Below are 26,951 nucleotides of genomic sequence, written 5' to 3'. Positions count from 1 at the left end.
CGAGGTCTGCCCGACACACTCACTGTCCCGCCGAGGTCTGCCCGACACACTCACTGTCCCGCCGAGGTCTGCCCGACACACTCACTGTCCCGCCGAGGTCTGCCCGACACACTCACTGTCCCGCCGAGGTCTGCCCGACACACTCACTGTCCCGCCGAGGTCTGCCCGACACACTCACTGTCCCGCCGAGGTCTGCCCGACACACTCACTGTCCCGCTGAGGTCTGCCCGACACACTCACTGTCCCGCTGAGGTCTGCCCGCCCAGGTCTGCCCGACACACTCACTGTTTTTTAGGGTTTACTGGACGACTGGTTTAGTTTTTATTTAGTCGTGGTTTATACTATATATTTGATCAATGGTTTGTCTTTCTTAAGTCATAATACAATTCTAGTCCTGGTTTAGACCTGGTTTAGACCTGCTTAGCTGTGTGTACACACGCAGTACACACGCAGTACACGCAGTACACACGCAGTACACGCAGTACACACGCAGTACACGCAGTACACACACAGTACACGCAGTACACACGCAGTACACGCAGTACACACGCAGTACACGCAGTATACACGTAGTACACGCAGTACACACGCAGTACACACACAGTACACGCAGTACACACGCAGTACACGCAGTACACACGCAGTACACGCAGTACACACGCAGTACACGCAGTACACGCAGTACACACAGTACACGCAGTACACACGCAGTACACGCAGTACACACGCAGTACACGCAGTACACACGCAGTACACACACAGTACACGCAGTACACGCAGTACATGCAGTACACGCAGTACATGCAGTACACGCAGTACCCTCGGCGGTAACGTGGCTGCTCTCGCCCTCAGGCTGTACTCGGATTACCTTTACTTCGGCATCTCCAACAAGTCGGCCGAGGACTTCCACGACAAAGTGTCTGAGTCTCTGCTGCTGTTCCAGAGCTGCCTGACCGAGTCCAGCGTCCAGTCGTGTGTCTACAACAGCACGGTCAACCAAGCCATGCCCGTGAGTACTACTACTACTGCAGCGGACACTACTGCTGATACTTCTACTGCTGCTGGTACTCAGGCGTCCCCCCCCCCCCTCCCGGCAGGTGCGCCTTCACGTGGGGCTCTACATCGTGTTCCTGTTGGACTGGCTGTCCGTCTTCAGTCCGGAGCAGATCCTCGTCCTGAGGCTGGAAGACCACGCCTCCAACACCAAATACACCATGAACCGGGTCTTCCACTTCCTCAGCCTCGGTCAGTCTCACGTCACGCTGCTGCAAGGGGAACAAAGGAGATTGTACTGTAATGTGGGGTTAGAGCGTGTGTTGGGCCTGGTAACAAAGGAGAACGCACTGTAATATGGGTTTTTTAATGTGTTAGGCCTGGTAACTAAGGAGATTGTACTGTAATGTGGGATTAGAGCGTGTGTTGGGCCTGGTAACAAAGGAGAACGCACTGTAATATGTTTTTTTTAATGTGTTAGGCCTGGTAACAAAGGAGATTGTACTGTAATGTGGGGTTTGAGCATGTGTTGGGCCTGGTAACAAAGGAGATTGTATTGAGCGTGTGTTGGGCCTGGTAACAAAGGAGATTGTACTGTAATGTGGGGTTTGAGCATGTGTTGGGCCTGGTAACAAAGGAGATCATCAAAAAACATGTTAATTTGTTCAAATAAGGAAGAAATTGTTATTGCTGAAGGTCAAAGGACATTCAGCAAAACAAAAACTCCCAAAATGAGATGTTTTTCAAAGCATTTTTTATTTTATTTTTATTTTATATTTAATTTTTAAATTCCTTAAGCTGAAATTTTACATACATTTCCTGCCTCTTTGAAACAGTAGTTGCTTCAATAGTCAGACATTTTCATCAAATAGAAAAGGAATGTGTTTATGTGCATTTTTTATTTATTTATTTTTATTTATTTCATCTTTTTTAAGGCCACATGTTCCATAACTTAAGAGAATATGACATTAAGAATACTGTACGTCACTATAATAGTGTTAAAAGGGCCATAGCCGCCTTAACTCTCCAGCAGAGGGCGACACAGCTGCATCACTCACAGTCACAAGAGGTTTTTGTCCAGGGGCCGGGTGAAGGGGGCGGGGCCAGTAACAACAGCGTAAAATATGTTATAATATTCTTATTTCTGATACTTTATGTTTATATAGCTCAATATTTTCAGAATAAAACACAGGGATGCAGCTACAGACTATAAAACAAAAATAAAGCACATTTTAATATAAAACCTTTACCAGCATCAGATGGCCCGCGGCCCAGTTTTGGACCACGGGCCAGGCGGTTTGGGGTCCGTGTTGGTTTCTCTGGATTTTAAAGCGTTTCTGTCGATCTCTTCATAGTAAACGAGTACATTTGGTGATATACTCATGCAGTACTTTGCTTGTATTTGCTCAGGGCCTCTGTCCAAGCGGCTGGAGTCGGACATCACCCGGAACCCGGCGTCCAACACCCGCCGCCCGTCCGACCGGAGCCTGGGCCCGATGCTGCCCGCCACCAGGGCCCTGCTGAGCCACTTCTACCGGCCCTTCAACGCCAAGCTGGCCTCAGTCTTACGCAACGACTCTTTTCTCTGGGACTCCTCCGCCTCCTCCTCCGCCTCTTTCTCCGCCTCCGCCCCGCCCCCCTGAACCCGCAAGTGCCATGGAAACGGTGCCAGAACGGGGGAAAAAACCCACACAAGCTAAAATGACTCCAGATTTGAATGGATTTCAAAGACAAATCGTTTTAAAAAGTGGAATCCTGTGGACGAACTGCCGGATATTCTGTAAAATGTGGATGTTTTATGAGTACATTTTTTGTCATTTTACTGGGATTTTTCACAGGGAACAAAAACCGGCGCAAAGTTGCTGTCGTTCTTCTGTGAATGAAGGTGAAAAAGTTTAGTTTTATTCAAAGACAAAACCAGCTGAAAGGCCTTTGAATGTGCAAATCGTTTTGTCTCGTCAGATTCAGAATTTTAAAGGACTTTTTTTAACCCTGAATATTTTCCGTTGGGAATTTCAGTTGATAAATTTTGCAGTGTACGTTTTTTCATCGCATTTTTCTTGATTTGAAAAAAATATTCTGATTTTCAAGCCCTCAAATTCAACCGTCTAAAATCGGAGTTTAAAATTTGCAGTGAATTCAACAACAACAAAAATTTCACAGTGAATTTTACACTTTTTACACAATTTTTTTTTTCATATTTTTTTTTTTTTTTTCATTTAATCTGCAAAAATTCTGCTGCTGAAGAATAAAACAATTCAAACTTGTTTTTTCAGGGTTAAACTTTCAGAGTTTCCTTTGCCTGCTGCAATTTATGGAATCATAATTTTTCAAGTGTTTTAAGTTTATATTTTTCAATTAAATGACACTAAAATTGTACTTTTTTTGTCCGAGACCCAAAATGTTTCCAAATCGAATCGATATCGTGACTTGAGATTTGACACTCCTGCACTTTTTATTTCACTGAATTATCTGACAATAAAAAAAAAGACTAAATAAAACATTATAGTCATTTTGACTGGTGTGGATTTAAAACAGTTTAAATCTGTAAATTGTGGATGTTTATTTTTGAGTTGTACAAGAAAATAAAGATAAATACTCAAAAGTGTTGCGCTTTTATTTAAAAAGTAAACAGAGGAGAGTCAAAAATCTATATATATATATATATATATATATATATATTGGAAAATTACATAAATTAAATCATGCAAAAAAATTACTAAATACATTTGGGAGAAAAAGAGCAAGCAATAAAACTTAAATATTACATTTCACATTTCATTTTTAATTTGTACATGTGTGTTTGGGTTTGAGACAAGTTGATTAAAATATATCTTTTATATATATTTTTGGGGGTTATTTTCTTGATTTGTGTTGCGTTCATGTACTGTTTTGTTTAGCGTTTTCCTGCAAATGCATCAGGCTGATATTAATAAAACGTTGAATTAAGTAGATGCATTTACACTTTATGGCCATACAAGGGCAGTGAACGCTAAGAAAAGAATTTGTCGCTGGCCTGGCAAACGTTCATATTTATCTTTTTATGTCTTTACTTCTTCCTTCAGACGTTTATAATCCACTTTATCCTAAACTCTTTGCCATTTTTCTCAGCTTTCTCGCCTCTTTCGTTAAAAAAGAACAGATTAAAAATGACCTCTAGACTTCGTCTTGCAGGTTGTTTTTGGCATAAAATTCTCCCTCTTTTTGTTCAAAACGTGTCGCGATTAAATCATTCCCCGCGAAAACGACTCAAATCCAGACGAGTCCTTTTCGTCTTCGACACGTGGTGAATTTGGACTTGGACAGCGTTTTTTTCTAAAGCAAAATCTTGGCCAAAACAACATCGTTTGTAACACATTTTTTTCATCGAGAGCCTGGAATCTGCAGCGAAAAAACCCGTAACGTGACGTAAAGTCGACAAACCCCGACGGGACGTCGCTTTGGCAAAGGTTTCCACGGCGCTGGAGCCGGTTTGCAGATGCAGAGACGCGTAAACGGCAGATGTGCAGAACACGTGTCTCCAGTGGTTTGCATCAGGAGAAAAGTCGTAAAGTTGTTTTTGTTTTAGTCCGAATTCGTTTATATTTCACGAGGAACAAGTTTGGACTCTTCGAAATGTTTCACTGCTCAAACTGTCGAATACGGAAAAGAAATGTCAAGTAGCGTTGGATTTTTGAGCATTTTCGAGCATGTTTGGGCCTGGTAACAAAGGAGATTGTACTGTAATGTGGGGTTAGAGCGTGTTTGGGCCTGGTAACAAAGGAGATTATAATGTAATGTGGGGTTAGAGCGTGTTTGGGCCTGGTAACAAAGGAGATTGTACTGTAATGTGGGGTTAGAGCATGTTTAGGGCCTGGTAACAAAGGAGATTGTACTGTAATGTGGGGTTAGAGCGTGTTTGGGCCTGGTAACAAAGGAGATTGTAATGTAATGTGGGGTTAGAGCGTGTTTGGGCCTGGTAACAAAGGAGATTGTACTGTAATGTGGGGTTAGAGCATGTTTAGGGCCTGGTAACAAAGGAGATTGTACTGTAATGTGGGGTTAGAGCGTGTTTAGGGCGTGGTAACAAAGGAGAGCGTACTGTAATGTGGGGTTAGAGCGTGTTTTGGTCCGGTAACAAAGGAGAGCGTACTGTAATGTGGGGTTAGAGCGTGTTTGGGTCTGGTAACAAAGGAGAGCGTACTGTAATGTGGGGTTTGAGCGTGCTTGGGTCCGGTAACAAATGAGATTGTACTGTATTGTGGGTTTGAAGTGTGTTTGGGCCTGGTAACAAAGGAGATTGTACTGTAATGTGGGGTCCGAGCGTGTTTAGGGCGTGGTAACAAAGGAGATTGTACTGTAATGTGGGCTTAGAGCGTGTTTAGGGCCTGGTAACAAAGGAGATTGTACTGTAATGTGGGGTTCGGTCGTGTTTAGGGCGTGGTAACAAAGGCGATTGTACTGTAATGTGGGGTTAGAGCGTGTTTGGGTCCGGTAACAAAGGAGAGCGTACTATAATGTGGGGTTCGAGCGTGTTTAGGGCGTGGTAACAAAGGAGAGCGTACTGTAATGTGGGGTTCGAGCGTGTTTAGGGCGTGGTAACAAAGGAGAGCGTACTGTAATGTGGGGTTAGAGTGTGTTTGGGTCCGGTAACAAAGGAGAGCGTACTGTAATGTGGGGTTTGAGCGTGTTTAGGGCGTGGTAACAAAGGAGATTCTACTGTAATGTGGGGTTTGAGTGTGTTTGGGTCCGGTAAGAAAGGAGAGCGTATTGTAATGTGGGTTTGGAGTGTGTTTGGGCCTGGTAACAAAGGAGATTGTACTGTAATGTGGGGTTCGAGCGTGTTTAGGGCGTGGTAACAAAGGAGAGCGTACTGTAATGTGGGGTTTGAGCGTGTTTTGGTCCCGGTAACAACTGTATCTAGAAGTCAGAACCTGTGCTAAATATTTAACACAATTTTACTTCTGTTAGGTTTGTGAAGACATTTTGAAAAAGTTTAAAATGACAGGAAGTGGAGCTGAATCCCTCTGTGATGTCATCAGTGTGCGACACAGAGACAGTTTAAACCATGGATGGACTAAATAAAGGTGTTTTATGGTGTTATTGTGTCAGATCAGAACTGGCTCTTGTTTACAATCTGGTTGCTATGGTAACAGCTGTGGAATCACCTTCTACTTATGTCCAACCAGGAAGTACAATCACAAACTTGACACAAACGGGCAAAATGAGCGATGAGCGTTCGTCCTCCATCCTCGCGCGTCGTCGAACACGTTCCGCGTCTTCGTTTCCGTCCTCACATTCGCCTCGTAATCGCCGCCGCTTCAAACCCCGCCTCCGCCTCGTCTTTTCCCGCCGCTCATTAAAAAGATGCGGCGCTGTGGCTTTTTTTTTTTTTCTCTCGCCGGGGTTTAAAGACCGGCCCGCTCGCCCGTCGCCGTTTCCACGGAGACGGGGGCAAAGATGGCGATTTGATTTGACCCCCGCGCAGCTCGGGCCCCCCGCGGACCCGTAACGACCCGGTAATCACGGGCGACGGCGCGCGGGCGGAGCTTGGACTAAACGCTACAACACGACACGCTTTATGGTCAGTTGTCCAGAGGAAAGAGCGACATGTTTGTGCGACATATTGGGGTCGTGTTACGCAAATTAAATTAATAAATGGATGAATAAATAAATAAAATAAATAAAATAAATAAAATAAATAAAATAAATAAAATAAATAAAATAAATAAAATAAATAAATATTAATACAAATATATTCCAGTAAATCAGGGACGGCAGATGGAAACGATATATTTAAGTCTAATCTCATTGTCCCTTCAAATAAAGTACCACTAAATGTGCACAACTGCGAAATGAAATTTATGCAAAGCGTACGTCAAAGCGTTTTAAAATGCACAAACAAATATGTGTATAAATCTGCGCTGTCCCTGAAATAAATAAATAAACATTTCAAACCATTTTAATGAACAGTTTGAATTAAATTCATTTCATTGTCATTATTAAGGGGGCGGAGACAGAGGTGTGGGTGTTTCATTCTAAATATCTTTATATGAAGATTTTTTTCATTTAGAAGTTTTAAACGGCAAGATTATATATTTTTTTTCACACTTTTAGGGTTAAAAATTCTGAGTTGGAAATGAAAAATCAGACAATTTTGTTTGGATCTGAATCATCTTAAACCTCATTTTGGCTCCTCAGAGTTCCACAACACAAGGTCAACATTCCGTTATAAAAATAGTCAGATCTGTTTTTCGTTGGCATTTGAGGTTTTTCGCCGCAGGCCCAGAGTTCATCCTCTTATTAGTTCATAACTAATATTACGTGCACCTCTCTTTCCTTTCAAACCCGGGCGAAAACCTTTGGGAGAAGATTTGACCCAATCGTGGGAAAAAACACACTTTATAAAATTGGGTGAAATTTGTTCCTATTTTTCATGCTTAGATTTACACAAAGGTCAAATATTGTTCTAAATCTGTTTTAAAATGTATTTTAAACTCTCCGTAATCTTCATGTTTATGTTTTAGCAACAATTTGAGCGTTTTTTACGCAATTTTCATTTGATTAAGAGAAGATAAAAGAATATAATGTCATCAAACAAGTCAAAGCTTCAAAAAAGTGACCGGGACAAGAATAAGAAAAAATTAAAATGAAATACAAACAAATAAATAAATTAAAATGAAAAAAATAATAAAGTTGTCTTTTATTTTATATGTTTTTATTCCATTAAAAAACTAACTCTAGCTTGTAACTAACTCTTTCTGCTTGTTTCCATGGAAATAACATTCCACAGTTCGGCATAAACGTATCTATCTCAATGGGGAAAAAAAATCTTTCTTTTTCTATTGAATCATGCTTCTTCTTCTTCTTCTTCTTCTTCTTCTTCTTCTTCTTCTTCTTCTTCTTCTTCTTCTTCTTCTTCTTCTTCTTCTTCTTCTTCTTCTTCTTCTTCTTCTTCTTCTTCTTCTTCTTCTTCAGCTCCAGACTTGAGTGAAAACAAAGTGTGGATCCACCTGCCAGAGTCAAACTCCTCCTCCTTCTCTGGCTCCTCTGCTTTTCTCTCACTTTTTATAACTCTACAGAAGATCCTCACATGGGACACGTCTCCTCGGGCTCGACAGGACCAGGACCGGGACCAGGACCAGGACCAGGATCGGGACCATGCTCGGACTAAACCTTTGTGCCTTCTCGCTCTGGCTGTGGACAGTTGTTCTGTGCCACGCGTCCCAGGACGAGTATTTCACGCCGGAGCTGAAGGCGAGACACAAGTCGGATGGAGCGAGAACGTTTGGGAAAACTGCAGAAAGACGACAAGATCTGAGGGAGACGCTGGAGATGGAGAGACAAACGGACGGAAGGACGCAAGTGGACAAGACAGGTACAGGAGCGAGACATGTGTTACTGCAGGAGAAGTATTAGGAGTGACTGCTGCAGTAGAAGTAGAAGCATTAGAAGTATTTACTGCAGTAGTAGTAGTAGTAGTAGTAGTAGTAGTAGCCAGTCAACAATAAAGCAGCATGTAAATCAATCAATAACACAATATAATTGGATTTGTTCTCACTGAGCAGTTCAAGGACAGGTCAGGAGCAGCAGGAGGAGTGGTCAGCAGGAGGACAGGTCAGCAGCAGGAGGAGTGGTCAGCAGGAGGACAGTTCAGCAGCAGGAGGAGTGGTCAGCAGGAGGACAGGTGAGCAGCAGGAGGAGTGGCCAGCAGGAGGACAGGTGAGCAGCAGGAGGAGTGGTCAGCAGGAGGACAGGTGAGCAGCAGGAGGAGTGGTCAGCAGGAGGACAGGTCAGCAGCAGGAGGAGTGGCCAGCAGGAGGACAGGTGAGCAGCAGGAGGAGTGGCCAGCAGGAGGACAGGTGAGCAGCAGGAGGAGTGGTCAGCAGGAGGACAGGTGAGCAGCAGGAGGAGTGGTCAGCAGGAGGACAGGTCAGCAGCAGGAGGAGTGGCCAGCAGGAGGACAGGTGAGCAGCAGGAGGAGTGGTCAGCAGGAGGACAGGTGAGCAGCAGGAGGAGTGGTCAGGAGGAGGACAGGTGAGCAGCCGTAGGAGTGGTCAGCAGGAGTGGTCAGGAGGAGGAGTAGTCAGCAGCAGGAGGAGTGGTCAGCGGGAAGAGTGGTCTGCAGGAGGACAGGTCAGCAGTAGGAGGAGTGGTCAGTAGGATGCAGGACGACAGGTCAGCAGCAGCCAAACCCTACGACTACCGTTACTACAATTACTGCTATAACTACGACTACAACAACTACTACTATAACAATAACTACTTCTACAACTACCGTTACTACAACTACTACTGCTAAAATGTAATTCAAGTTTGATAAATGAGCCACGTGCAGAGTTAAATATCTGCTTCACTGTAAAACTGTGAAGTATCAAAACAGAATCTCACGTCTGAATTCAGACCAAACTTCTTCCACATGATTCTTTCTCCGTGTTCAAAGCCCACGTTTCATCTCTGTTTGTGCAGCTGTGGAACGTCCAGAACGGCCCACGCTACAGTAATGTGGCTAATGTGACCCAGGCCCCGTGTGTACAGAGCATGTGTTTCAGATGGACCACAATATTACGACCCTGCGCGCATCATCGCCACGGCGACTGTTACGCAACGAGTCATCCTTTTTCCACGTCAGCATGAACTAATGTCAGAAGTAAATATAGCCAGAACTTAGTGACTTTAAACTTATTAAAGGTGTTTGTAAGTCACAGTGATGGTTAAATATGTGTTTTCGGAAAAACTAACCTTGACCTGAAAACAAACTCTCCTGAGAAACCCTGGCTCTTTTTGTATTAGGCAACGTAAAATGCTTTTACGTGTGATTATTCTGACTGATTATGATACGATTTTGTGTCTGTTCTAACAATGTATTTTCACAAGGGAGCTGCAGGGGGAGCTCTACTTAATTAGTTCAACTTTGAAAATATCTATATTTTTGCATTTGTACCAATACTTTTCGATAACTCTGTCAATACCGATGATTAGACTTGGTTTATTTCTGGTTTAGACCTGGATTGGCTGATCCTTGTGCGTGTGGTCATAATGTTTTGGCCGATCCTTGTGCCCCTGGTCATAATGTTTTGGTCGATCCTAATGCGTGTGGTCATAATTTTTTGGCCGATCCTTGTGCGTGTGGTCATAATGTTTTGGTCGATCCTTGGGCGTGTGGTCATAATGTTTTGGTCGATCCTTGTGCCCCTGGTCATAATGTTTTGGTCGATCCTTGTGCTTGTGGTCATAATTTTTTGGCCGATCCTTGTGCGTGTGGTCATAATGTTTTGGCCGATCCTTGTGCGTGTGGTCATAATGTTTTGGTCGATCCTTGGGCGTGTGGTCATAATGTTTTGGTCGATCCTTGTGCCCCTGGTCATAATGTTTTGGTCGATCCTTGGGCGTGTGGTCATAATGTTTTGGCCGATCCTTGTGCCCCTGGTCATAATGTTTTGGCCGATCCTTGTGCGTGTGGTCATAATGTTTTGGCTGATCCTTGTGCGTGTGGTCATAATGTTTTGGCCGATCCTTGTGCTTGTGGTCATAATGTTTTGGTCGATCCTAATGCGTGTGGTCATAATGTTTTGGTCGATCCTTATGCGTGTGGTCATAATGTTTTGGCCGATCCTTGGGCGTGTGGTCATAATGTTTTGGTCGATCCTTATGCTTGTGGTCATAATGTTTTGGTCGATCCTTATGCGTGTGGTCATAATGTTTTGGCCAATCTTTGTGCTTGTGGTCATAATGTTTTGGCCGATCCTTGTGCTTGTGGTCATAATGTTTTGGCTCTCTTTCTGAAGGTGAGAGCAGGTCAGATTTGAGAATATGTAAATGAGCTGCAGCTGTCTGTGAGCTCATGTTCCAAGAATCCACTCCACGTGTTTCAACAGAAGAACTGTACCTGCTGAGCAAATATCACACACAAAACACCAACAATACTGCTACTACCACTGCAACTACTACTACTACTGCTTTTACTACTGCATTTGCATGTAATTTGTTTGCAAACCCTAAATTAAACTAAAACTACAGATGAGTTAATTGAATAATAACCAAAATGCATGTTATTCAAAGGACAATAACTAAATTAAAGAGTCTGTGTTTTGTCTTTGCAGATTTTATTGTGTTAAGACAAATATTTCTTTTAAACTATCACTAAACTCGTCTGCGAAGCGTTGAATGATGTTTATGCTTCGACTCATGTTAAATGAACTAATAATTGTGAGTTTTGTTAAAAGAAAATTGGAAGTTGGATTTTTAACAATAGAAATTAAGTTGAATCCGTGTTTTATCAACTAAAATCAACTGAAGTGTAGATAAATATTATTATTTTAGTGGATTATACTTATTTCTAATCCATTATTCCCATGTAGCAGTGATTTAGTGATTTACTCCTGAATTAGATGACCTTTGTTTTTTTGTCTTACCATTGCGAGATAGGGACTCGGCAGCGTTTCCGCCGTCATTCATAAGCATTGACCTACATGTGGACGTATATATTCCTCCACATATTTCCTTATCTCTGGCCCCGGATCGCTGGCGGGGAAAGCGCCGGCCCCCGAGCGGAGAACAGGATCGCGGAGGATTTGGTCCGTCCCTGGAAGAGAAACAGATAAACACTTTCAGATGTGAATGCTATGTCAAGAATGTGGCTTCGATTAACGGAAGAAAGGACGGCGAATCCGGGGAGCCGCCGCCGTCCGATCCGAGGGTTTAAGCGAAAGAGTCGAGACGGCGTTAAATATGTGTTTCTGCCGTAAATCTGTTCTAAATCTGTTCTTTACGTTTACTTTAAAGGAGGCGTATTGTGCAAAGTTTATGAGCTTTAACCGCGTTACGTAAAACAGCTCCGCCACCGTAATCCTGTTCAGACGTTCATTTTGGTTTGCTTTGTTTGCAAGCTTGAGCGCTCACCTACCCCCTGGCTCCGCCCACATTCCTGCGCTTAGTCGCGATCGAGAGTAAAGACTCCGAATCACACATGAAGGCTTAAAAAATTTCATAAATAGCAATTTTTCAACTATAAAAACACTTCAGTTGAAAATGTACTGCCTGTTTTGGTAAAATGTCTCTATGAAGGGGCGGGGCTTATCAGTTTCATCAGTTTCATAAGCCGTTTTAGATCAAAATTGCAGTTTACAATTAAAAAAAAAGTTAAATTATGATTTATTTATGTTATTGCAAAAGACATAGTTTACTAATAAGTAACAGAAAAAAGCATGATATATCCCCTTTAAGAAAGACTGTACGTAATGGTGCTTTTGTATTTTACAGTGAAGACGTCCAAAAACAAAACGGAGAAACCAAAGAAGAGCTCCAACAGTGTTTCCGATGGAGAGCAGTTCAAAACCGTGTCTGAAGGTGAGACTTTTATCGTTTTCTAGTCCTGGTTTTGTCCAGAACATGATTTTTACCATCTTAAAAATGTGGAAAAACAGGAACAGTTCATTGTAAACAGTTTCCAAACGTATTCTTGCGCCGGTCACAACTTTCGGATGCCCGAATGAAGGTTTTTGCCGTCACCGCTAACTACATCAAGCACATTAGCGTTACTTCCTGGTTCCACCACCAATAAAACACTCGTAATTACGTCAGACAGAACACAGCGATCTCAATACGACGCAAAGAGCTGTTTTTACACCATATTTGACCAAGTTTTACTTTGTTAGCTCTGTGCCCGGCTAGCTCACTGTTAGCGGCACTACTTCCTGTCCAGTTAAATCTTTTGGCCGTTTGTGTAAAGTTTATAATAGTACTTCCTGGTTGGACGTGAGCACAAATGTGACACAGAGGTGATTCCACAGCTGTTACCATAGCAACCAGGCTGTAAACAAGAGCCAAACTCCACATTAATGACACAACAGTTCTGATCTGACACACAATAATAACATAAAATACCTTTATTTAGTCCAACCATGCACACTGATGACATCACAGAGGGATTCATCTCCACTTCCTGTCATTTTAAACTCTTATTTTTCAACATTTCTTCACAACCTGCAATTTAACGGACGTAAAAATGTGATTAACATTTACCACCGGTTTTACACCACCAAACTAAGTCGGAATAAAAAAAAAAACAGGGTTAGGAGGACCTCTGTGTTTTTAAAGGTCGTGTTTGTATCGCTATGCTAACTACTATAACGCCACAAAAGAAGACTTATCTAACGTAGCTACGGGTAAAATAATTCCGTAGTCTGACTTAAAATATTAATCGTCTGTTTATTTTAGCTCTTGCGTTTTAATAAAAGTTAGCATTAGCCTTGAGACACAGTGAACTAGCTAGTCCGCCACAGTGCGCACATTAAACACATTGGGTGCAAGCGCTTTAAGGTAGGGCACTTTACTGTCCCCGTAGGGATATTTGTCCTCTGCAGTTGACCCGTCCTCGCAGGAGAATTCTGGAGTATCAGTTTTGAAAAGAGATTGGCAGAATCTTCTCCGGAAACTGTAAAACTCTGAGCGTGAAAAGGTTTGCGCGAGGTCGTGTGTGGATGCAGAGTTCCCCGCTGAGTCGGACACGGGCGCCGCCGGTTATACTTCACTCTCTATGAACGTTCGGACAGAAAGTTGGACGCGGGTCGGAAAACGGGAACGCAAGGCTGGCACAGGTTTGGAAACAAATAACTCGGACGTATTTAAATTCACAAACTCTTCACGACGTCACGAGAGCAAAGGGAAAACATCTGTTGAACTAGAAAATACAGAAAATATAGTAATTCTGCTGCTGCTACTACTATTACTGCTACTACTATTACTGCTACTGCTTTTACTATTACTACTACTACTATTACTACAACTACTACTACCACTACTACTACTACTACTGCTATTACTACTACTACTACTATTGCTATTACTACTATTACTACAACTACTACTACCACTACTACTACCACTACTACTACTACTGCTATTACTACTACTACTACTACTACTACTACTATTACTACTACTACTACACAGTCTTTACGGAATGTGCAAACAAACCTGTTACTTTGGTCTCGTACTTTTGTTCCTAGGGGAGTGTTTGAAGACAAATATTACGCAGTATTTATATTGTTATTGGCCCTTAAACTTGGCCTTTACTTTGGATATTCATGTTTTAGAACTAAACAAAAAAGGTTTTTATATCTACTACCGCTTCTACTACCAATACTGCTACTATTACTACTGTTAACACTATATCTACTTGTACTCACTACTACAAGTACACATTTTCAGTTCATAAATCTTTACAAACCTCGAGTATTTCAACCTCAAATCACATTCCTTACAATTGCTCTGTCGGGTAAGCTAGCTTTTCTTTATTTCCTCATGGTAATTCCCTCTACTGCCAGTAGATGGAGTGCTAACACCAAATCCTGTGTGGTTTTGAATATATATATACGCTTTGAAAATATTTACTCTATTGTAAGTTCTAAATCATGAGACGCCAACGCAAAGGCCAATATAGAGATAAATTATGCAGAATATTTGTCTTTTAAACGTCCAAATTCTGCGCATTTTGTCTCTGAACATATTCTCATCGTCCAGTTTTAACGTTGAGAACATGTGTTTGACCCCGTGACCTCAAATGGAAAATAAAAATGACACAACCATCTGTAAGAGCTGGAATAACTTGCAGTCGTCACTTGTTCTTGGAATGGACTCCTGCTGGACGACTGAGGAACTGCACCCACGTGACCTTTGTGTCCTCTGTGTCAGCTTCGTCGTGGTTTGAACTCGCAGAAGACGAGTCCCTTTGTCTGCACTCGCCTCATCTGTCTCGGGTCCTTTGAGCAAACGCACAGACACTAAATCAGAGTTGATGGTTGGAATCCCAGAGGACAGAACTGTCCCTGTGAGTCCCAGAGTTCATCCAAACCACAACAAAGTCCTCTTGGCGCAGGATTGGACGCAGTGAAAATACTTTCTGTTCAAGGAGGAAATGTGACCCATGTGTCTCTGAGTGAAAGCTTCAGGAGGACAACCCTCTGTCCTCCTGACCGGTGTCCTCCTGACCTCCTGACCAGTGTCCCCCTGACCAGTGTCCTCCTGACTTCCTGACCAGTGTCCTCCTGACCTCCTGACCAGTGTCCCCCTGACCAGTGTCCTCCTGACTTCCTGACCAGTGTCCTCCTGACCTCCTGACCAGTGTCCCCCTGACCAGTGTCCTCCTGACTTCCTGACCGGTGTCCTCCTGACCGGTGTCCTCCTGACTGGTGTCCTCTTGACCAATGTCCTCCTGACCAGTGTCCTCCTGACCAGTGTCCTCCTGACCGCTGTCCTCCTGACCGCAGTCCTCCTGACCAGTGTCCTCCTGACTTCCTGACCAGTGTCCTCCTGACCAGTGTCCTCCTGACCGCTGTCCACCTGACCAGTGTCCTCCTGACCAGTGTCCTCCTCTGACCAGTGTCCTCCTGAACACTGTCCTCCTGACTTCCTAACCAGTGTCCTCCTAACCGGTGTCCTCTTAACCAGGGTCCTCCTGACTTCCTGACCGGTGTCCTCCTGACCAGTGTCCTCTTGACCAATGTCCTCCTGACCAGTGTCCTCCTGACTGCTGTCCTCCTGACCGATATCCTCCTGACTGGTGTCCTCCTGACCGGTGTCCTCCTGACCCATATCCTCCTGACCGGTGTCCTCCTGACCGGTGTCCTCCTGACCCATATCCTCCTGACCGGTGTCCTCCTGACCCATATCCTCCTGACCGGTGTCCTCCTGACCAGTGTCCTCCTCTGACCAGTGCCCTCCTGACCAGTGACCTCCTCTGACCAGTGTCCTCCTCTGACCAGTGTCCTCCTGACCGGACACTGTACCCCACCCCTCTGTGTCCTCTTGTTGTTTTATGAGCTAAACCTGAGGAAACACGCACAGGAAGAACATGCAAAGTGAGAATGTACAGAGGTCTCACTGTGACACGCTCAGGAAAAACATGCAAAGTGAGAACGTACAGAGGTCTCACTGTGACACGCTCAGGAAAAACATGCAAAGTGAGAATGTACAGAGGTCTCACTGTGACACGCACAGGAAGAACATGCAAAGTGAGAATGTACAGAGGTCTCACTGTGACACGCTCAGGAAGAACATGCAAAGTGAGAACGTACAGAGGTCTCACTGTGACACGCTCAGGAAGAACCTCCAAAGTGAGAATGTACAGAGGTATCACTGTGACACGCTCAGGAAAACATGCAAAGTGAGAACGTACAGATGTCTCACTGTGACACGCACAGGAAGAACATGCAAAGTGAGAACGTACAGAGGTCTCACTGTGACACGCTCAGGAAGAACATGCAAAGTGAGAACGTACAGAGGTCTCACTGTGACACGCACAGGAAGAACCTCCAAAGTGAGAACGTACAGAGGTCTCACTGTGTCACGCTCAGGAAAAACATGCAAAGTGAGAATGTACAGAGGTCTCACTGTGACACGCTCAGGAAAAACATGCAAAGTGAGAATGTACAGAGGTCTCACTGTGACACGCACAGGAAGAACATGCAAAGTGAGAACGTACAGAGGTCTCACTGTGACACGCTCAGGAAAAACATGCAAAGTGAGAACGTACAGAGGTCTCACTGTGACACGCTCAGGAAAAACATGCAAAGTGAGAATGTACAGAGGTCTCACTGTGACACGCACAGGAAGAACATGCAAAGTGAGAATGTACAGAGGTCTCACTGTGACACGCTCAGGAAGAACATGCAAAGTGAGAACGTACAGAGGTCTCACTGTGACACGCTCAGGAAGAACCTCCAAAGTGAGAATGTACAGAGGTATCACTGTGACACGCTCAGGAAAACATGCAAAGTGAGAACGTACAGATGTCTCACTGTGACACGCACAGGAAGAACATGCAAAGTGAGAACGTACAGAGGTCTCACTGTGACACGCTCAGGAAGAACATGCAAAGTGAGAACGTACAGAGGTCTCACTGTGACACGCACAGGAAGAACCTCCAAAGTGAGAACGTACAGAGGTCTCACTGTGTCACGCTCAGGAAAAACATGCAAAGTGAGAACGTACAGAGGTCTCACTGTGACACGCACAGGAAGAACATGCAAAGTGAGAACGTACAGAGGTCTCACTTTGACACGCTCAGGAAGAACATGCAAAGTGAGAACGTACAGAGGTCTCACTTTGACACGCTCAGGAAGAACATGCAAAGTGAGAACGTACAGAGGTCTCACTTTGACACGCTCAGGAAGAACATGCAAAGTGAGAACGTACAGAGGTCTCACTTTGACACGCTCAGGAAGAACATGCAAAGTGAGAACGTACAGAGGTCTCACTGTGACACGCTCAGGAAGAACATGCAAAGTGAGAACGTACAGAGGTCTGCAAAGAGGAGACTTATAGACAGAAAAAGGACGTAAAGTCGTTTGCGTGCGAGCGGAAGACGCCGAGGAAAGCGTTGGATGAAGATTGACGCATCAGGAGAGAAACAAGCGATTAAAAGATGTTAATTTGACACGTCGCCTCTTGTTGCGCTGATCTAAAGTCACGCTAGATTCCTCCGAGGTAATTCTGGTAAATACTTTGAACCGCATTTGCATCCGAGACACGCTCATCTCAAACGTGTGCCAACGAAACAAAACACTGCAAGGGTTTTTTTCACGAGGAAACGGCAACAACGCTGCCCCCAAACAGCACTTTGTAATTCATGAGGTTTTTCAGTGTTTTTAAAGTAGTTTAAGAAGAAGCCGAACACTGCATAATATTGTGTCTTTATTCCAGATGTTGTTTCCATGTGGATATTTCGAAACATTAATTAAACGAGGTCTTCTCATGTTTTATTCATCAACCGAAGCGTTAAATTAAGCGCGAGGTTTGCTTCTTGTTTAAGTCTGCTTTTTACACAGCCCACTGCAAACCTGAACTCCAGTGTCTTCTGTGATGCCAAAGTGGTTTGTGCAGTGGCTTTTTGGTTTCTCCTCGTGTACTCGTGTTTTTTTGCGCCCGTTTGTCCTTAGCATGAACGCATTTCCGTCTTAGAAGTTGCCAACAGGGCGGTGACTCACGACTCGTTTACGAATCGATTCATAATGCTGTTGTTTACGGCCGTAAAAGGACAAAGACAAGGCTAAAGTGATGTCGCTTTAGCCCGTCCTTGACACTTCTTTCACTCCATTGTCAGAGAACAGACGCAACAAGCTTCATATGGATTATTTGTTCTTAAATAGGATAAATATAAAAAAAGAGCTGGAGTCCAGTTTTGATGAAGGTTTTTTCTCCTGTTCTGAGACTGACGGGTTTTTAAGTGATAAAACGTTTCAGCCGAACTGAGGTCATTAATCAAGAGTGTGACGTGTCCAACCACTGCAGGCCATTTAGAACAGAGACTAAAGCAGGACTAAAGCGGGACTAAAGCAGGACTAAAGCAGGACTAAAACAGGACTAAAACAGGACTAAAGCAGGACTAAAGCGGGACTAAAGAGGGACTAAAGCGGGACTAAAGAGGGACTAAAGAGGGACTAAAGCGGGACTAAAGAAGGACTAAAGCAGGACTAAAGAAGGACTAAAGCGGGACTAAAGCGGGACTAAAGCAGGACTAAAGCGGGACTAAAGAAGGACTAAAGCAGGACTAAAGAAGGACTAAAGCAGGACTAAAGCGGGACTAAAGCGGGACTAAAGCGAGACTAAAGCGGGACTAAAGAGGGACTAAAGAAGGACTAAAGCGGGACTAAAGAAGGACTAAAGCGGGACTAAAGCGGGACTAAAGAAGGACTAAAGCGGGACTAAAGAAGGACTAAAGCAGCCGGACTAAAGCGGGGCTAAAGAGGGACTAAAGCGGGACTAAAGAGGGACTAAAGCAGGACTAAAGAGGGACTAAAGCAGGACTAAAGAGGGACTAAAGCGGGACTAAAGAGGGACTAAAGCGGGACTAAAGAGGGACTAAAGCAGGACTAAAGCAGGACTAAAGCAGGTCTAAAGCAGGACTAAAGCTGGACTAAAGCGGGACTAAAGCGGGACTAAAGCGGGACTAAAGCGGGACTAAAGAGGGACTAAAGCAGGACTAAAGCGGGACTAAAGAAGGACTAAAGCAGGACTAAAGCGGGACTAAAGCGGGACTAAAGCGGGACTAAAGCGGGACTAAAGAGGGACTAAAGAAGGACTAAAGAGGGACTAAAAAAGGACTAAAGCGGGACTAAAGCGGGACTAAAACAGGACTAAAGCGGGACTAAAGCGGGACTAAAGCGGGACTAAAGAAGGACTAAAGCGGAACTAAAGCGGGACTAAAGAAGGACTAAAGCGGGACTAAAGCGGGACTAAAACAGGACTAAAGCAGGACTAAAGCAGGACTAAAGCGGGACTAAAGAAGGACTAAAGCGGGACTAAAGCGGGACTAAAGAGGGACTAAAGCGGGACTAAAGAGGGACTAAAGCGGGACTAAAGAGGGACTAAAGCAGGACTAAAGCAGGACTAAAGCGGGTCTAAAGCGGGACTAAAGCGGGACTAAAGCGGGACTAAAGCAGGACTAAAGCTGGACTAAAGCGGGACTAAAGCGGAACTAAAGCTGGACTAAAGCGGGACTAAAACGGGACTAAAGCGGGACTAAAGCGGGACTAAAGAAGGACTAAAGCAGGACTAAAGAGGGACTAAAGCAGGACTAAAGCAGGACTAAAGCAGGTCTAAAGCGGGACTAAAGCGGGACTAAAGCGGGACTAAAGCGGGACTAAAGAAGGACTAAAGCAGGACTAACGAAGGACTAAAGCAGGACTAAAGCGGGACTAAAGAAGGACTAAAGCGGGACTAAAGCGGGACTAAAGCGGGACTAAAGAGGGACTAAAGAAGGACTAAAGCGGGACTAAAGCGGGACTAAAACAGGACTAAAGCGGGACTAAAGCGGGACTAAAGAAGGACTAAAGCGGGACTAAAGCGGGACTAAAGAAGGACTAAAGCGGGACTAAAGCGGGACTAAAACAGGACTAAAGCGGGACTAAAGCGGGACTAAAGCGGGACTAAAGCGGGACTAAAGAAGGACTAAAGCGGGACTAAAGCGGGACTAAAGCGGGACTAAAGAAGGACTAAAGCGGGACTAAAGCGGGACTAAAGAGGGACTAAATCAGGACTAAAGAGGGACTAAAGCGGGACTAAAGAGGGACTAAAGCGGGACTAAAGAGGGACTAAAGCGGGACTAAAGAGGGACTAAAGCGGGACTAAAGCAGGACTAAAGCAGGGCTAAAGCAGGATTAAACCAGGACTAAAGCAGGACTAAAGCAGGACTAAAGCAGGACTAAAGCAGGACTAAAGCAGGACTAAAGAAGGACTAAAGCGGGACTAAAGCGGGACTAAAGAGGGACTAAAGCGGGACTAAAGAGGGACTAAAGCAGGACTAAAGAAGGACTAAAGCGGGACTAAAGAGGGACTAAAGCGGGACTAAAGAGGGACTAAAGCGGGACTAAAGAGGGACTAAAGCGGGACTAAAGCAGGACTAAAGCAGGGCTAAAGCAGGATTAAACCAGGACTAAAGCAGGACTAAAGCAGGACTAAAGCAGGACTAAAGCAGGACTAAAGCAGGACTAAAGCAGGACTATTAAACCTGTAGTTATAATAAAGTGTCTCATCAGAGTGTCCTCCGATGGGTTTGGAGACTCTGAAGATCGACGACTTCCAGCTTCACGCTTCCTCCACGCGACGCTACGGTTTGGGAGCGCACCGCGGACGACTCAACATCCAGGTGAGTGTGCCGGACGCCCCCCCCCCCGCATCCCAAGTGAGTGTCGGCCCTGTCATTTGCCCAAATGACAGGGGGAGATAAAGGACACTTCAACTCGCCCAGTCATTTCCTCAACAAATGGACTCAGAAACGTCTTAATTACGATCAAAATGATTAGGATCTCGTGCAAAAATAAGCGTGTGAGAATAAAAGGCAGGTTTAACTTTAAAAAAAAGCAGATAACACACTCCAAATGTGCTGCAAATAAATCTTTCTAATCTTAATAAAATAATTTGTGACTAAGACAAAAATACTTTTGAATGTTGACACACATTTTCATGAAATTCTACATAGTTTATTAAAATACTGACTTCCATTATAAACCTAAAAATATATATAAGAAAATAATTAAAATTAAAGCGATAAATCGACAAAAATACACACAGCTTTTTTATTTTGGCTACAACACAAGATTTGATCCCAAATCCCCTAAATATGTGCATTTTTGGCCATTTGTACACATAAAACTTGTACTACAGTGTTTTCCTTACATTTAAAGGAGTAAAAAGGTGTTCCTGGTGGTGCTGGTGTTGTTACATTTGACGGCTCCTGACAACGGACAAACGAACCTCCAGCGTCGCGGTTATTCTCGTCTTTCTCCTGCCACACTTTGGAATTGCATTTAAGCTCAGGCTGACGTTTTCCATTAGTTGGACTCTCATGTCGAGCCCCTCGTGTCGAGCCCCTCGTGTCGAGAACGGGCTTCAGGCGTCAACTCGACAGGAGCGAGGCCACCGTGATCGAGGAACGTCAGGAGGATGTCACACAACGGCAACGCACAGGAGCACTGTGATAAATAAAGCGGCAGTTTAACTCACAATGTACAATATCTGGCCCTGATCTTAGGGTTAACTTGGGCCTAGAGTTAATTGACCAGTCTGCTCAGACTAAACTGAGACTAAACCCAGTCCAGAACCCCGAGGTGCTGAACCCCGAGGTGCTGAACCCTGAGGCGCTGAACCCTGAGGGGCTGAACCCTGAGGCGCTGAACCCCGAGGTGCTGAACCCTGAGGTGCTGAACCCTGAGGTGCTGAACCCTGAGGCGCTGAACCCGGAGGTGCTGAACCCTGAGGTGCTGAACCCTGAGGTGCTGAACCCTGAGGCGCTGAACCCCGAGGCGCTGAACCCTGAGGCGCTGAACCCTGAGGCGCTGAACCCCGAGGTGCTGAACCCCGAGGCGCTGAACCCTGAGGTGCTGAACCCTGAGGTGCTGAACCCTGAGGTGCTGAACCCTGAGGCGCTGAACCCCGAGGTGCTGAACCCCGAGGCGCTGAACCCTGAGGTGCTGAACCCTGAGGCGCTGAACCCCGAGGCGCTGAACCCTGAGGCGCTGAACCCCGAGGTGCTGAACCCTGAGGCGCTGAACCCCGAGGCGCTGAACCCCGAGGCGCTGAACCCCGAGGCGCTGAACCCCGAGGCGCTGAACCCTGAGGTGCTGAACCCTGAGGCGCTGAACCCCGAGGCGCTGAACCCCGAGGCGCTGAACCCTGAGGCGCTGAACCCTGAGGCGCTGAACCCTGAGGCGCTGAACCCTGAGGCGCTGAACCCCGAGGCGCTGAACCCCGAGGCGCTGAACCCTGAGGCGCTGAACCCTGAGGCGCTGAACCCCGAGGTGCTGAACCCCGAGGCGCTGAACCCTGAGGTGCTGAACCCTGAGGCGCTGAACCCCGAGGTGCTGAACCCCGAGGCGCTGAACCCTGAGGTGCTGAACCCTGAGGCGCTGAACCCCGAGGCGCTGAACCCCGAGGCGCTGAACCCTGAGGCGCTGAACCCTGAGGCGCTGAACCCTGAGGCGCTGAACCCCGAGGCGCTGAACCCCGAGGCGCTGAACCCTGAGGCGCTGAACCCCGAGGTGCTGAACCCCGAGGCGCTGAACCCTGAGGTGCTGAACCCTGAGGCGCTGAACCCCGAGGCGCTGAACCCCGAGGTGCTGAACCCTGAGGCGCTGAACCCTGAGGCGCTGAACCCCGAGGCGCTGAACCCCGAGGCGCTGAACCCTGAGGCGCTGAACCCCGAGGCGCACTCCAGGACTAATGCGGGTCAGCGCAGCCCTCTGGGGATGTGAGCTTTGAGGTGGCTCTGCTGCCGCCCTCGTTTATGGATCAGAAGTCAAGTTTACACGATGTGCTCCACAGACTGGGAAGAAATGGAAAATTAGATAATTTCGTTTTGCCTGTAGTTTCTTGCCTAAAATACTGTTAATTGTACTTTTTGTATCGACACAGACAATTCTGCATTAAATACAAAAAAACAACAAAAAAATAATATAATATTTTTTAAAATTCAAAGGTTTTGTTTAAAGGTGGAATAGACAATTTTTTTCAGCAAATTTTTTATCATATTTCCTCGTGGCGTGGATAAATCATTTGTCCTGCCACGTATCAATCATAAAACGCACCTATCGCTCACCTGCAGCCGCGTGCGGTTCCTTCTCACGTTTCCGCGTGCCTAAGCGCATGGATCTATCATAATATAGTTCCCTCAGTGTACGAGGCAAAATGAAGACGGAGAAAGACAGTTCGAGCTGACGCAGAAGTGGACAGAAATCTACGGGAGACGAGCGATGCGATGCGCTAATAAACAAACGCACGTCGTCCATACCGCCTTTAAAATTATAATGATTATAAATTAGATTAAATTAAAATAGAGAAAACATAATGTTGTATGTTTGAAAATAAGAATTAAGGATGAATAAAATAAGACATCATTAAAAAAAAACTAAATTAAACTATTATTAAAAAAAAAATTTCAATGATAATTGTGCTGCTCTTACACACACAATGACCACAGCAACAGTATCAATCTCCCCAGCCTTTATAACACCAGTGTAGACCCTCAGACTCATATGAACAGGACCTGATGGTGGAGGACGGCAGGGCATCTGACTCGTCCCTGTGCCTCAGGGCGGTCTGCTAGAGGACGACCTGCACGACGGGGCCTGGTGCGCGGGACGAGACGACCCGCTGCAGTGGCTCGAGGTCGACGCCCGGAGACTCACGCGCTTCACCGGGGTCGTCACCCAGGGACGCAGCTCGCTCTGGGCGTGAGTATCAGCCACGGCGGGGGTCCTCAAAGTGTGGGCCGCGGGCTCCTTCAGGTGGTACCGGGGGGCCCTCTGCTGGTCAGTTTAGTCCACACAAGTTTGTCCTTGTTTAGAACTAGTAAAACAATTGTGTTGTCCGCTTTCAAATCTCTTTGAGCCATAATTTAGACCTTTATTAGTGTAATAACAGTGTTTTAGTCCTGGTTCAGACCTGGTTTAGTCCTGGTTTAGATCTGGTTTAGATATGGTTTAGACCTGGTTTAGTCCTGGTTTAGATCTGGTTTAGAACTGGTTTAGACCTGGTTTAGATCTGGTTTGGACCTGGTTTAGTCCTGGTTTAGACCTGGTTTAGTCCTGGTTTAGATCTGGTTTAGACCTGGTTTTGTCCTTGTTTAGTCCTGGTTTAGATCTGGTTTAGACCTGGTTTAGATCTGGTTTAGACCTGGTTTAGTCCTGGTTTAGACCTGGTTTAGTCCTGGTTTAGACCTGGTTTAGTCCTGGTTTAGATCTGGTTTAGACCTGGTTTAGTCCTGGTTTAGACCTGGTTCAGACCTGGTTTAGTCCTTGTTTAGACCTGGTTTAGACCTGGTTTAGATCTGGTTTGGACCTGGTTTAGTCCTGGTTTAGACCTGGTTTAGTCCTGGTTTAGACCTGGTTTAGTCCTGGTTTAGATCTGGTTTAGACCTGGTTTAGTCCTGGTTTAGACCTGGTTCAGACCTGGTTTAGTCCTTGTTTAGACCTGGTTTAGTCCTGGTTTAGATCTGGTTTAGACCTGGTTTAGTCCTGGTTTAGACCAGGTTTAGACCTGGTTTAGTCCTGGTTTGGACCTGGTTTAGATCTGGTTTAGATCTGGTTTAGATCTGGTTTAGTCCTGGTTTGGACCTGGTTTAGAGCTGGTTTAGACCTGGTTTAGATCTGGTTTGGACCTTGTTTAGTCCTGGTTTAGACCTGGTTTAGTCCTGGTTTAGATCTGGTTTAGACCTGGTTTAGTCCTTGTTTAGACCTGGTTTAGTCCTGGTTTAGTCCTGGTTTAGATCTGGTTTAGACCTGGTTTAGTCCTGGTTTAGACCTGGTTTAGTCCTGGTTTAGATCTGGTTTAGACCTGGTTTAGTCCTGGTTTAGACCTGGTTTAGATCTGGTTTAGTCCTGGTTTGGACCTGGTTTAGATCTGGTTTAGATCTGGTTTAGTCCTGGTTTGGACCTGGTTTAGATCTGGTTTAGATCTGGTTTAGTCCTGGTTTAGTCCTGGTTTAGATCTGGTTTAGACCTGGTTTAGTCCTGGTTTAGTCCTGGTTTAGATCTGGTTTAGACCTGGTTTAGTCCTGGTTTAGTCCTGGTTTAGATCTGGTTTAGTCCTGGTTTAGTCCTGGTTTAGATCTGGTTTAGATCTGGTTTAGTCCTGGTTTAGTCCTGGTTTAGATCTGGTTTAGACCTGGTTTAGTCATGGTTTTTAAATATTTTATGTTTGTTCCACTGGCACTCTTTCTTTAAAGTAATCAAAATATACTCAAAACAAGAGAAATACCACTTATTTCTAGATTTTATTTTACTTACTATCTTATTTTAGATGGGCATTTTTCCAGTGTAGGTGGCGCACTCAAGGTCCTTATGGATGTTTTATAGGACACGCCCCCTCTGCCCTGGTGTGAAGGAGTGACTTTAGTCATTTTGTAACTTTGTCGCCCTCATCAAAAACATTCATTAATCCGATTAACTAACTCACGGCCTCGTCAACGTACGGCCTGCGGGCCAGAACCAGCCCTCCAGACAGTCTGATCTTGTCCAGTTAATTGTATGTTAGTCCTGGTTTATACCTGGCTGCTCTGGTTTGAATCTGGTTCCAGGTTAGTCCATGTTTGATCCTTGGCGATTTCGGAGAACATTGTTGGTAAAGCCTTTAGTATTTTAATTTTTTTATCGCGTCAAATGATGTTCACAGCCAACGCATGGCTCTAGTAAAGCAGTCACATTTTGTATTTATTCCAATGGCGCAGATCCATTTTGTGTTGTAGATATAAGTCAGTAAATGGGAAAAAACAAAGAAATATGACAAATAACACGTCCAAATGCTAATTAAAGCAGAATATGAACACTTTTAAACGGTCTCTCGGTTCTTTTATCACTTCCATGATCGCCCTCCTCCTCTTTTCCCACCGCGGCGTATTGTGGTCAGTTACACCCGCAGCGCCCTCTCCTGGGGAGTCTGAACCCGGCGCCCTCTGGTCACAGGGACAGATGGACAAACAGCGTGAGACTGACACATCAAACACTGGAGATTAAACCTATTTATACATCCATATTGACCTAGATTTGGTTTGTCCCATCGCGCTGTGGGCCAAAGCTAAAGTCCAGACCAAGACTAGACCCAGAGCTGCAGATGGAGCTGGAGGTGGAGGTGGAGCTGGAGGTGGAGCTGGAGGTGGAAGTGGAGCTGGAGGTGGAGGTGGAGCTGGAGGTGGAGCTGGAGGTGGAAGTGGAGCTGGAGGTGGAGCTGGAGGTGGAGGTGGAGGTGGAGCTGGAGGTGGAGCTGGAGGTGGAGCTGGAGGTGGAAGTGGAGCTGGAGGTGGAGCTGGAGGTGGAGGTGGAGGTGGAGCTGGAGGTGGAGCTGGAGGTGGAGCTGGAGGTGGAAGTGGAGCTGGAGGTGGAGCTGGAGGTGGAGCTGGAGGTGGAGCTGGAGATGGAGGTGGAGCTGGAGGTGGAGCTGGAGCTGGAGGTGGAGCTGGAGGTGGAGCTGGAGGTGGAGGTGGAGCTGGAGCTGGAGGTGGAGCTGGAGATGGAGGTGGAGCTGGAGGTGGAGCTGGAGCTGGAGGTGGAGCTGGAGGTGGAGCTGGAGATGGAGGTGGAGCTGGAGGTGGAGCTGGAGCTGGAGGTGGAGCTGGAGGTGGAGATGGGTCAAATGCAGAGGTGTAAACGTTCCTTTACCCTAACGCAAAACTCACAAATACAAAAAATAATGATAATTACCGGGCAGTTACAATATCATATTTATCCAACCACGACACAGATTAACTGGGTGTTTATGGGTGAAGGAGGACGGCAGGGCATCTGACTTTAACATTTGACATTAATTGGAGAAAATGGGACTTATATCATTGACCTAGTGTGCCTTAACCTTTCTGTTTATTGCATTTTATTTCCACCGTCTTTTGTCTTGCCCCAGCTTGGGGCGATTTAATTTATTCAATTTATTCAATTTATTCAATTTATTTAATTGTATTTATTTTATTTATTTTATTTATTTTATTTATT

General features: G+C 45.2%; 2 protein-coding genes across 2 annotated transcripts in view; both read left to right on the top strand.

Annotated features, from left to right (window-relative positions):
• The window catches only part of chst15 (carbohydrate (N-acetylgalactosamine 4-sulfate 6-O) sulfotransferase 15), a 65,024-nt gene extending 61,938 nt beyond the window's left edge, over positions 1 to 3,086 (top strand). The window contains exons 6-8 of the mRNA XM_072455734.1: positions 853 to 1,009; positions 1,098 to 1,245; positions 2,404 to 3,086. Of these exons, the coding sequence (XP_072311835.1) occupies positions 853 to 1,009; positions 1,098 to 1,245; positions 2,404 to 2,636 (538 nt within the window). The 3' untranslated portion in view covers positions 2,637 to 3,086. The remainder of the gene's footprint in view (positions 1 to 852; positions 1,010 to 1,097; positions 1,246 to 2,403) is intronic.
• A 4,970-nt stretch (positions 3,087 to 8,056) lies between these two features.
• cpxm2 (carboxypeptidase X (M14 family), member 2) overlaps positions 8,057 to 26,951 on the top strand; it is a 45,933-nt gene continuing 27,038 nt past the window's right edge. Inside the window, 4 exon segments of the mRNA XM_072456816.1 lie at positions 8,057 to 8,350; positions 12,235 to 12,321; positions 20,511 to 20,620; positions 23,563 to 23,702. Of these exon segments, the coding sequence (XP_072312917.1) occupies positions 8,134 to 8,350; positions 12,235 to 12,321; positions 20,511 to 20,620; positions 23,563 to 23,702 (554 nt within the window). The 5' untranslated portion in view covers positions 8,057 to 8,133.

This window comes from Eucyclogobius newberryi, unplaced genomic scaffold (genome assembly GCF_026437365.1).
Source record: "Eucyclogobius newberryi isolate DKJ021-1_F unplaced genomic scaffold, fEucNew1.0.hap1 SCAF_20, whole genome shotgun sequence".
Lineage (NCBI taxonomy): Eukaryota > Metazoa > Chordata > Actinopteri > Gobiiformes > Gobiidae > Eucyclogobius > Eucyclogobius newberryi.
This window is presented reverse-complemented; position numbering and strand designations above follow the sequence as displayed.